We start from the raw sequence: 12,485 nt of genomic DNA on the forward strand, positions 1-12,485 counted from the left end.
TTAACCTGAGGTACCACTTTAGCTAAGGGTGCCTCCCGCTGCCACCGTGCCACCACTGCACAATTTCTGTTCTCATCCTGAAGCAAAGATCTTAACCTGAGGTACTATTTCTCGGTTGGCGGAGTCTGTAACCTAAAGCGTCTGTAACCCGAGGTACCACTGTACAGGGAAGTCATCTAATTGGCTCGACAGACTCCCCATCTGAGGTTTAGAAACAGGTTGCGATGGTGGGAGTAGAGTCTAGTCCAAGCAATTTCTGATCTTGTTCCACTGCCTCTCGCGAGCCAGAAAAAAAGGACAAGATAAAAGGAATGAAATGCTTCCTGTTCAGCCATCTAGCTATTAAAGACGATGTAGGGAAGTCAGAGTGAACAAAGACAGGGCAGGGTTAGCAGAGGTGGTTCCAAAAAGCCGGCTCTACCATTGGGTGGAAGGAAGTAGTCACCTCAGGCAAATGGGCCTTGAACTTTGAGGTCTTTTGGGCACCCGGATAGAAAAAAGCGAGGGCCCTTACCAGAGAAGAATGGCGAATGAAACTATTGGACTACGCCGAAATGGCAAAACTGGCCGGAAAACTCAAGAACCAGAAAGACCAAAACTTTAATAAGGAATGGGGGAAATTTACAATTTTCCTTAAAGACCACTGTAAGCAGTTGAATACGTTAGCGTGATTGCAATGACACTGTAATGTAACGAGAACTATGGATACAATGGAGTTATAAAAAACACACACTTGGATTACAGTGGTACCTCGGGTTAAGTACTTAATTCGTTCCGGAGGTCTGTACTTAACCTGAAAATGTTCTTAACCTGAAGCACCACTTTAGCTAATGGGGCCTCCCGCTGTCGCCGGGCCACTGGAGCACGATTTCTGTTCTCGACCTGAAGCAAAGTTCTTAACCTGAAGCACTGTTTCTGGGTTAGCGGAGTCTGTAACCTGAAGCGTATGTAACCTGAAGCGTATGTAACTCGAGGTAAAGGTAAAGGGACCCCTGACCATTAGGTCCAGTTGTGACCGACTCTGGGGTTGCGGTGCTCATATCGCTTTATTGGCCGAGGGAGCTGGCGTACAGCTTCCGGGTCATGTGGCCAGCATGACTAAGCTGCTTCTGGTGAACCAGAGCAGCGCACAGAAACGTTGTTTACCTTCCCGCCGGATCGGTTCCTATTTATCTACTTGCATTTGATGTGCTTTTGAACTGCTAGGTTGGCAGGAGCTGGGAACGAGCAACGGGAGCTCACCCCATCGCGGGGATTCGAACCGCCAACCTTCTGATCGGTAAGTCCTAGGCTCTGTGGTTTAACCCACAGCGTCACCCATGTCCCCTAACTCGAGGTACCACTGTATTATTTTTTTAAAGATGCAGTAGAAATGGTTTAATAACAGAACCCACAGAGGGGAAGGTGGGAAGTCCAAAGTCACAAGATTCTCCCAAATGAGAGTAGACCCATTGAAAATAATGAAGCTGAGTTGGTTAACTTCAATGAGTCTACTCTGAGTTCTAGCACGGGCTACACCCCCATATCTTTCCCCTTTCTTTCTTCGCTTCCGCTGGGCCTCAGAGGAGCAGAGAGTTAATTCGAAAGATTCCTTTCTCCCTATGAAACGCTGCTTCATTAAAGTGATTTGAAATGCATGCTTCACAGACCTGGTTGACCTTTTCAGCTATTTGATCATTTTATTAATCCTAAAAGCTTGAAAGGATCAGTCCGGGGGAAACGGATCTCAAAATCAAAGACCGTTGCCAAAAGAAGGGGCCTGACCTTTTTCCGGGGTGGGCAGGAGAGTTTTGCAACCAAGAAAAATGCCACCTATTTGGGGGACATTGTTCATCTGCAGCCGCCTGAAGATCTTGGAGGGAGGCATGATGTTGGCCCCCGAAATAGCCTAAGGCAGGAGTTCACTCAGGCAATAATATAATATTCTGTCTTTCCTGGTTGCAAGCGTCCCTTTGCCTCAGCCATAATAAAAGAGCTGCAACTGAGATACGACGAGTACTAAGCCTCACAGCAGAAATTAGTGGGCCGTGAAGAAGATAAAATTAAAGAATTCAATTAACAGAGCCAAATCTGGATAACTGTGGACTCATACGCGGGGGTGCCAACTTGAATAAAATATTAGGGGGCCCCAGGTATGCCCTGCACCACAAAACCGAGCACATACACCATTTGAATGGCAATGCCCATTAGCTTTGTGGGTGGGGGGCTGGCCCCCTCAAATATTTTATGGGAGGGAGGGAACTCAGTCCCTAGGATTTGACTTCTATGGTCTCATGTTTTTAAGGGGAAAGCAGCCATGGCTTGTTTGTCCCAGAGTTGACCTGTGGCCTGTGGCCTTCTAGACATTGTTGGCTGGGGCTGATCGGATGTCAGAGACTAGTATGACTCTGAAGAGGGAGGAATGTAGTCACAGACAGAGCAGCCTTTAACAGAGGAAGAAGGGGAAGATTTGACCCCCCTCCTTCCTTCAACGTTCCCAGAAGCAGAGAGACCAGCAGATTCAGAGGCCGTATAGTCGGGGAAAGAGTTGGACAGTTTTGAGATAGTAGCTAGGCAACCAGGAGGGAGTGTATTAGCCCTGTCCCTTTCTCTCTCAGTAAAGGTGGGGCAAAAACGACTGGGGTTTGAACCCTAACTGAAATGGATCTAGATAGTCAGTATACTCCAAGAAGCTTGAGGCTGAATTACTCTCTCAAACCACTACAGTATTCTTATTTATCAAAAGAGAGGCTTTTTTTCCAGGGGTGGAAACAGCATCACTTCTTGAGTGTTCAGACCCCTGGGATCTCACTTGTGGGGTGCCTCAGGGTTCTGTCCTCTCCCTTGCTTTTTAACATCTATATGAAGCTGCTGGGAGAGATAATAAGGGGTTTGGGCTGGGTATTCATCAGTATGCAGATGACACCCAGCTCTACCTCTCCTTTAAATCACAACCAGTGAAGGCGGTGAAGGTCCTGTGTGAGTGTCTGGAGGTGGCTGGAGGATGGATGGCGACTAATTGATTGAGATTGAATCCTGAGAAGACAGAAGTACGGTTTTGGGGGGCCAGGCAGGTGTGCAGGGCTCCCTGGTCCTGCAAGGGGGAACTATGCCCCTGAAGGACCAGGTGGGCAGCCTGGGAATCATTCTGAACTCACAGCTGTCCATGGAGGTGCAGGTCAATTCTGTGTTCAAGGCAGCTGTCTACCAGCTCCATCTGGTACGCAGGCTGAGACCCAGCTGCCCACACACTGTCTCGCCAAAGTGGTGCATGCTCTAGTTATCTCCCACTTAGACTACTGCAATGCTCTCTACGTGGGGCTACCCTTGAAGGTGACCCAGAAACTACAACTATTCCAGAATGCAGCAGCTAGACTGGTGACTGGGAGTGGCCGCAGAGACCATATAACACCAGTCCTGGAAGACCTACATTGGCTCCCAGTACGTTTCCGAGCACAATTCAAAGTGCTAGTGCTGACATTTGAAGCCCTAAACCAGAAGGAGCATCTCCACCCCCATTGTTCAGCCCAGACACTGAGGTCCAGCGCCGAGGGCCTTCTGGCGGTTCCCTCCCTGCGAGAAGTGAAGCTACAGGGAACCAGGCAGAGCCCAGTTATGTCACCCCTTGCCTGCAGAGCTGGCAGCTTCTCACCCTTTTTCAAACACCTTCCCTTGTGGAGTGTTCCCTCAGCCTCCTCTCCCCTCTCCTTGGGAGTCCTCTGGGCAGCTGCTGCTACCGTCCCTGGTCTCTGAGCTGTCTGCCCTCCCGCCCCCAAGAGAGGTGCCTCCTCACACTGCCCCACAGGTGCCTGTTCATTCCCAACAGCAAGGGCTGGCTGGCTGGGCTCCCTTGCCCACTTGCTTGTTTATTCCAAGGCTGCCTCAGCTCCTGGCAACCAGCACCCCCTGGCCAGCCCCAGAGGCAGCATTCGCCTGGGGAGTCTGTAACAAGCAGGGCTGTTGCAAGAAACAGCTGTCCAAGCCTTTGGGAGACAGAGACGCTGTTATGTACTGAAGTTCTCACCCTGTTGCCAGCAGGGGGATACTGCAGATAGTTTTCACTCAGGTCCACATATGCAAATAAGGAATTGAAAGTGACGTTCAGTGATTGGATAGTTACAGAAAGTGGTTACTGTTGCGTTGTAATGGAGCTCTATATAAACAGGCTGGCTGAACCTTTCAGTTCAGCTCTGTTCTCGCCTGTGAATAAACAAGAGCTGTTTGAAGAATCGCTGTGTCGTCTGATATGATCACCCACAACTTAACACTGGCGACACGTGATAGGGCATCAGGGGAGGGAGGGAAGGAAAGAGGGACAGAGGCCAGTGTTGCCCATGGCACCCCTGACCGTCATTCAAGGCACCCCAGAGAGCCACGGCACAGGGGTTGAAAACCACTGCTGTAATCAGTTGGACCACTGCAAGCATTTTGTCTATGTTCTCAGGCCACATAAATGCTCTGTTATGAGATGCTTTGGCCCATGTGGGAGGCTCCCATACTGTGGCTTGTCCCCATGAATTAATCTATGGGACTGCGATAATAACACTCTTGTTATTTTGGTTGTACCTACATCCAGCCCTTCTTGCTTCTCCCAAACAGAACTGCAGTTTCTCTAGATACATTATTCATCTCCAGTTATTGGAATGGGCTGCACATCCCCCCCTTCTTTTGGTCTTGATGTATAAACTTTGCCTAACAACAGCGGAGGGTTTTATTACTGGAAGATCGCTCTCTTGATTATTTATTATTTAGACTATTTTGGTTCCAGTGTCTCACCAGCGCAAGCAAATTAAAGAGAAAATCCTTCTCCAAAGCGATTTCCTTCCTTCCTTTGCTCAGATAAGAGATCTTACCCAACGGCTCCACGTTGAGGTTTCGGTTGTGTGTGCAAATACCGAAATGTGACTGCTAACTTGATCAATAGTTCAAAAAGCAGGGGATTCTTGTGTTAAAAATTATTTCCATCGGTTGATAGTCATATTTAAAACATAACTCAGATGCATATGGTGAGAGCGACACAGAGAGATTTAGTAATTCATTCCTCCCTCTTACCATTCCAAGGTTCTGCTTATCCCAACAACAATATTTACTCAGGCAGATAATAAGGCTTCAATGTAAGTTGACTTTATTACCTTCAGTGACGTGAAAGGATCGGTTGCCGGGTGACCTTGAATCTAGTTGGTTTTTTTTTATTATCCTAGACATATATCTATATAATCTAGAATAGCTCTGAGAGCAGAGAGGAGGAGCTAACCTGTTGAATTACTTCTGATTTGGGAAGTTGAAAAAAACAACACAATCTGATTTTTATTGTTGTTTTGTTTTTTAAAAAGCCAGTCTGCAGAATAAGATCAGAGAGGGTTTGTGCAGGCAACAAGATCAATCCATCTCTGAGTGGGAAATACATACTCTCCCCTGCTCACATGTTGCGTGCTCCTTAACAAACCTATGAAGCGTGATTTGAAAATCTAGGATTAGACCAAGAGGACTTTAGGAGGAGGGAAAGAAACCACCACAACAACCCTCTGAGCTACTTAACAGAAGTAGCTCAGTTCAACTGTCCTACTCTGCTGGAGAAGCACTTATTTTGTCTCCTGGGGGGCCCACTTTGATGTTTACACTGGAAATCCAAGCTTTTAAAATCAAGAGAGCATGGAGGAAAAGGAAGACACCGGAGCTATGGAAAACAGAAACGTTCTCAATGGCCCTCTGTACAAGGTGGGGGAAATTATGCATTTATTTCTCTTAATTTGGCAGCAGAAGACTCCAGATAAGGACAGGAGGGGGCATGGGGGGGGCTGGAGCCTGCCTGCTCAAGATTGTGTACAAAGTCAGGGAGGTGAGGAACAAAAGAGGGGGAACAAGGAATCTTGAGTTGGGAATGCTGTGACTTAGAGAGAGGTAAACAGCAGAGTTTTGTTTTATTTGCTGTACTCTAAACTATATATTAAAAAAAACGTACACTTTGGAAGCAAGCCGTTCAATCAGAGCCGGGCAGTCTGACTGCGTATATACAGCCTCTGAACAAAATGGTGTAAACAGTGCTATTTTAAATAAAAATATAAACCCACAGAGTAATAAAACTTTAGAAGGCAGGGAAAACGGTAAAAGTGAATGCTGAAGTTGCTGTCACATTTATGGCAGGGTTATCTTGGAAGAAGGAGCAATATTTCTGTAATTGTGGGTGTGGGTGATTTCTTTAGAATTTTCTTCAGAATTTATGTACTATTTTGTTGCATTTCAGCACCACCCCCCAAATCATTTGATGTAAAACTGAAGTTCTAACCCCACAGTCAATTTTAAGGATCAAATACATGCCTTGGAGCTTCAAGTAACACTGAGATTTATATCTCATTGTTTGACTGTACGAGGAGACTGTGACAGAGAAGTGGGATATTCACCCGAATCCAAACCTTAAACAAAACTTTAACAAAACTGTTTTTAGGTGTTGTTTTTCCTTTAGTCCCGAACTTTGTTCCACTGTATCTCAAGGTAGTAAAATAGTCTAAGAACCGAATAAAGGGTGTGGTGTCAGGAAAAAAACCATGTACTTCCCCAGATCCATGGGGCAATTCTTATAACCACATGTTTACTCTCATTTACCTTCGTTCAGACTAGAAAAAACATCCTAGTGGTAAAAATGAATCGATTTCTTGGGGTGTTGTTGTTGTCTCAGGTTCTTTGTGAACATTTTGTTTCTGTGTAAGTCAGGGGTCAGCAACCTTTTTTAGACCATGTGAGGGGCTGGACTATACATTTTTTTTTTGGGGGGGGAGAACAAATTATTATGCCCCACAAATAACCCAGAGATGCATTTAAAATAAAAGCACACATTCTACTCATGTAAAAACACCAGGCAGGCCCCACAAATAACCCAGAGATGCATTTTAAATAAAAGGACACATTCTATTCATGTAAAAACATGCTGATTCCCGGACCATCCGCGGGCCGGATTGAGAAGGCGATTGGACCGCATCCGGCCCACGGACCTTAGTTTGCCTACCCCTGGTGTAAGTGGATGAAACTAAGGGGCACTGTTTACTCTTCTTGTGCAAGCGACAATTTCCTGTGAGTCTCTCTCTCTCCGTATAATTTCATCCCTGAAAGTCTGTGTTAGCAAACCTCTTTCTCTGAGGGTAATCCCTATGACGTCAGCAAAACTACTTCAGAGTTAGAGGGTTTGAAGACACCGGATTAAGGAACCATCATCAGGAGGGCAGCTGGATTGTACCTGTGTGTGCGTCGCCCTGGGTTGTGTAACTAGAATTGCCACCTGCCTGGTTGTAAAACTGCAAGTAGTTGTTTAAAGTGTGCATGTGAGTTCGGCGATGTTGGATCTCAAAAGAATTAGTGACCGGCTCCTCCTTGCACCTTTGGGAGAGATGGTCAGCCTGGCGTTCTGTGTTTCTGCCAAATCCTTTTTCTGTGCTTGGCTGTGCTCCTAATCTAATCCGGCTGCTTATAACAGCCGTGTCCTCAGCTCACCTCTAACTGAGGTGGCAATTTTGACAGCTAGTTAAAAAGAGAAACACGCCAAAAGGTGGCGTGTGAAAAGAACCCCTCCCCGAATTATTTCCTATGTGAGAGACAATTGACAAATTGCCAGTTTGGGACAGGTTAAAGTGTTTCTGTTAATCTCCTCCTGTTACATGACTTGAAAAGATTGAGCTTGCAAGAACATATGGCCTTGTCCAGGGGTTTTATTTCTTGTTCCCCTGTAAAATAATAATAATAATAATAATAATAATAATAATAATTATTTATTGCTGAATGAAATGCTATAATTGCAAAGATGTGGGGCTAGTTATGCATTGATCCCCCAGGTATAGCAGTTCAATAATGCAGTGGTACCTCGGGTTACATACGCTTCAGGTTACGGACTCCGCTAACCCAGAAATAGTACCTCGGGTTAAGAACTTTGCTTCAGGATGAGAACAGAAATTGCATGGCGGCAGTGTGGTGGCAGCAGGAGGCCCCATTAACTAAAGTGGTACCTCAGGTTAAGAACAGTTTCAGGTTAAGAACGGACCTCCGGAACGAATTAAGTTCTTAACCTGAGGTACCACTGTACTGTGTGTGTTGTACTTCTTGGAATTAAAACTGGTGTTTCCTGAAGACTGCACTAGAAACAATGTTTATTTCCCCTTGGGTAACCAAGTTTTTCTCTCAAAAGCAATGCGATCCAGCATCCACAACTTGTACGTAATGGCTAAGGGTGATCAAATCTCTGGCTTCAGATGACGCCTCAGCCATGAACTTGGTGAGTGTCTGTAATTATAGGCACATTTAGGACTCCACATTTCTTATTGCCCCATGCTTTCTAGGCATGGGTCTGAGCGGTTTTGACTTTGCCCATTGCTTTCCCCCAGAAAACCCGATTGCTATTTGTTCCGATTCAGTGCTAAACTGCAGGCTTGCCCAGGGGAAAGCAGCAGGGCAAATGGAAGTATTAAAGAACCCTAAACTGGGAGGACAATGACAACAGGGTGAATTTGTCAGTTCTCCCACTGACAGCCTAAGACCTTCCTATTCAGACTGGCCTTTGAAAATGAAATGTGAAGACGATGCTGTCAACTGGGCTGCTGTCGGGCCAAACTATGTTAATTGCTGCTTCGAAATGAGCTTTGACGTATTTTAATTATTTTTTTTAACTAGTTTGTTTCCACTACCTTGCATTTTATAATGTTGTTCTTAAATGTTGTCAGCCGCTTCGAATCCCAGCATGGGAGAAAGGTGGGCTATAAATACGTTTTAAAGTAATAATTTAAGTTTCTCTCATTTTCTATATTTTTACAATCTTTAGTTTGGTTCTCTCTATCAGTTAGCATTCCCCTCACCCCCAAGTCCTCAGGAAAATTCCTTAGCATTTAATTCCACATTTCCCCTTTAACATACATGTTTTCAAAAGCAATTTCCCCAAATATAATCCATTTTTTTGTATGCTATTTTCGCTTCAGTGCACGCTTCCCCCGATTTGTGCATTTTTGTACCCATTACTTAGTTGGAGAATTGAGACAAATCTGGAGAAGCGCAAATTTCGGAGGATGGTGTCTGCATTGTTTTGGAAATCGTAGGTTAGGCTGGTTTGCATTAAAATGAGAATCAAATCAAATTTCACCCCTAGTCTCAAATAATCCCCACTGAATTCATTGGGGCTACTGTGTCAATAGGCTCTCGGTTGATTCGGACAAGCCGTTGTTCTTCTAGCCATTACTACTGCATAGAGGGCCAACAGTTTAGATATCAGTGGGGATGTGTGTGAATGGGATTCTGATTGAGGTTTAAATTAGGGTGCGGTTTTGCACATGTGTGCTTGGACATGTGCGAAAGAGAGAGATTTCAGATTGGGGGAGGCACAATTCAAGGTTCAAAGGCCTGCTGTTAACATATTCTGCCCTGCTGGCTGAAACTAGTGGAAGCAGAACTTCATCTTCATAAATACTGAAGGCGCTTGTAGATTGTTTAGATAAGAGGGTTAGTGATTAACCTCCTGAAATATCTGATCCTGAAGAATAATAAACAAAATGCAGTTCCATTTCCATGGCTTGCCGGAGAATTAATGGTTTAGATGTCAAACTGCGACGTTTTGATATGGATTTCAAAGCAGACACCTCCCCCAACATCCTCTCCCACCCATGATTGAGACCTTGGCACAGGGACAGTCAACGTGGAGCTCTCCAATATTGCTGGACTGCCGCTATCAGCATCCCTAACCCTTGGCCGTGCTATCTAGGGATGATGGGAACTGTAGTCAACAATACCTAGAGAGCACCCCCTTGGCTATCCCTGCCTTAGAACTTAATGGTGCCTACTGAACAGTTCTGAACAGTTCGGGACTGCAATACCTCAAAGATCTCCTCTTTCCATATAAACCCTGAGATCATCTTCTGAGGCCCTTCTTCGTATACCTCTTCCTCCATGTGAGGTCCGGAGGGTGGCAACACGAGAACAGGGCCTTCTCAGCAGTAGCTCCCCATCTGTGGAATGCTCTCCCCAGGGAAGTTCGCCTGGCGCCTTCATTAGACACCTTTAGACACCAGGCAAAAATGTTCCTCTTCAACCAGGCCTGTGGCTGATTGACATCCAGTGCCCTTTTCAAATGTGTTGGGGGGTGGGGTGGAATATTGGGTTGCCCTTGTTTTTCTTTTTATTGTGCATTTTGTGTTTTTATATTGTGATTTTATGTTGTGAACCGCCCCGAGACCTGTGGGTATAGGGCAGTATACAAATTTATCAATCAATCAATCAATCAGTTAATAATATTGAAAACAATGCCAATCCCTCTTTGTACAGCCCTATTCAATATTCTGCCTCTCTCGGTCACGCAACAGTAAAATGGAATATTTTACACAGTTCACCTCCACAATGTTTCACAACACCTTTCATCCGGGTTAATGCCCAACTCCTCCTCAGGTACTTTTATCAAGGTTTTCAATCTTTTTCATTGATTTGGTTCTTAATTTGATAATGCTGACAGGCACCTATTAAACAGAGCTTGCAAAACAGAGCTTTTCATAGCTTGCTGTGTACGTTGCTCATTTCCGTAAGGGTCGTGTTTTCTCTTGAACGTCTTAGGCCTGGTTTGGATAAAATGTTAAACCATCATTTAGCATTACAGGAACGAACCTGCTTGAGCCCTAGATGCAAGGGCTCTCTTCCCTTAATCCAGCCATAGGCAAACTCAGCCCTCCAGATGTTTTGGGACTACAATTCCCATCATCCCTAACCACTGGTCCTGTTAGCTAGGGATGATGGGAGTTGTAGTCCCAAAACATCTGGAGGGCCGAGTTTCCTATGCCTGCCTTAATCCCACACAAAAACGAGGAGGAGATGGGAAACATCCACTTCCTCATTTCGACTAATCACAGTTTCTAGTATGTCTAACACAAGAACGGTGGTTAGTCTAAACTACAGTCTATTGAAACAAACCCAAAGCAGAAACCATGGTTTGATCTTGGCTTGTTTCATTAGAGCATTGTTTAAATGAACCACACTTTGCCCTTGTCAGACATAACAATGACAAATGTCTTCACAAGCTCTACAGTGGTACCTCTGGATGCGAACGGGATCCGTTCTGGAGCCCTGTTCGCATCCTGAAGCGAATACAACCCGTGTCTGCACGTGTGCGGGTTGCGATTCACCGCTTCCGCGCATGCGCATAATGTAATTTTGACCGTCTGCGCATGCACGAACGGCGAAACCCGGAAGTAACGCCCTCAGTTACTTCTGGGACGCCACAGCGCGCAACCCAAAAATACTCATCCCAAAGCTACTTTAACCCGAGGTATGACTGTACTGGGACCAGTGCCAGGCATAAATTGGCCCTCTTTAGCTGCTGGCTGCCCCCCACTTTTTCCTCTGGCCCTCCCTACCAGTGGCATGTGACCCCTGGAAGGTGGGCTACAAGAGAAGGTGGCCCTTGACCTGAACAAAACTCCCCACCCTGATCTATTAACTTGTTACATTTTCAGCTGATACGTCCTGGCTAGATGATGTAATTTTCTCTTAATAGTGACCTAATTCCAGGTGGGTTTCTGCCAATAGCTATGCCAGAAGTCACCAACCTTTTGGGGCCTGGTGGAACATTCTCAAACTAGGTAAGCCTTTTGTGGGAACGCCCATCCATGCATATACCCGTAACCAAGCACACACTGCAATCTAGTCTATTGGATAAAACAGAATGTTGCTTTTAAGCCAAATTTCACGAAGGGAAAGGGCCAGTGAGCCTCTGTAGCTTCATACGTGCCATGTTGCATACCCTCCAACATTTCTTCAATGAAAATAGGGACGTCCTATTCCATTATTGGGGGACGCGGGTGGTACTGTGGGTTAAACCACAGAGCCTAGGACTTGCCGATCAGAAGGTCGGCGGTTCAAATCCCCGCGACGGGGTGAGCTCCCAATGCTCGGTCCCTGCTCCTGCCAACCTAGCAGTTCGAAAGCACGTCAAAGTGCAAGTAGATAAATACCGTATTTTTCGCCCCATAGGGCGCACTGGCCCATAGGAGGCAGCTAGTTTTGGAGGGGGGAAATAAAGAATTTCTTTTTATTTCCCCCCCAGGCACGGGGCTGGGGCGGGGGAAGCCTGAGCTCCCCCCGACCCCAGCCCCCAGAACAGACAGCTCTCCGCAAGCCTTGGGAGACCAGCGCGACTTCCCGCCGGGCTCCCACGCCTTGCGGATATCTGCCTGAAGCCCAAACCAGGTCGGGGAACAGCGGGATGGCGGCGTTTTGCCTCCACGCTGTCCCCCGAGCTTGTGGGACTGACGGCGGAGAGAAGTGCATTTCTCCCCGCCACCAGCCTCCAAACCAGGTCGGGGAACTGAAGCCCAGGGCGCATTGTGCAGTGCGCCCCAGGCTTCGAGATGCAGGCTGCTATCCGCAAGCCTAGGTAGCCCAATGGGAACTCCTGCGGGCTCCCAAGGCTTGCAGAGAGCTTCCTGAAGCCTGGAGAGCGAGAGGGGTCGGTGCGCACCGACCCCTCTCACTCTCCAGGCTTCAGCGAA

At 46.4% G+C, this 12,485-nt stretch overlaps 1 protein-coding gene across 1 annotated transcript in view; it reads left to right on the top strand.

Annotated features, from left to right (window-relative positions):
- The first annotated feature begins 5,331 nt into the window (after window positions 1-5,331).
- PDE8A (phosphodiesterase 8A) overlaps window positions 5,332-12,485 on the top strand; it is a 191,341-nt gene continuing 184,187 nt past the window's right edge. The window contains exon 1 of the mRNA XM_079954241.1: window positions 5,332-5,697. Within this exon, the coding sequence (XP_079810367.1) occupies window positions 5,632-5,697 (66 nt within the window). The 5' untranslated portion in view covers window positions 5,332-5,631. The remainder of the gene's footprint in view (window positions 5,698-12,485) is intronic.

The sequence above is a fragment of the Podarcis cretensis genome, assembly GCF_951804945.1.
Source record: "Podarcis cretensis genome assembly, chromosome: 14".
Taxonomy (NCBI): Eukaryota; Metazoa; Chordata; class Lepidosauria; order Squamata; family Lacertidae; genus Podarcis; species Podarcis cretensis.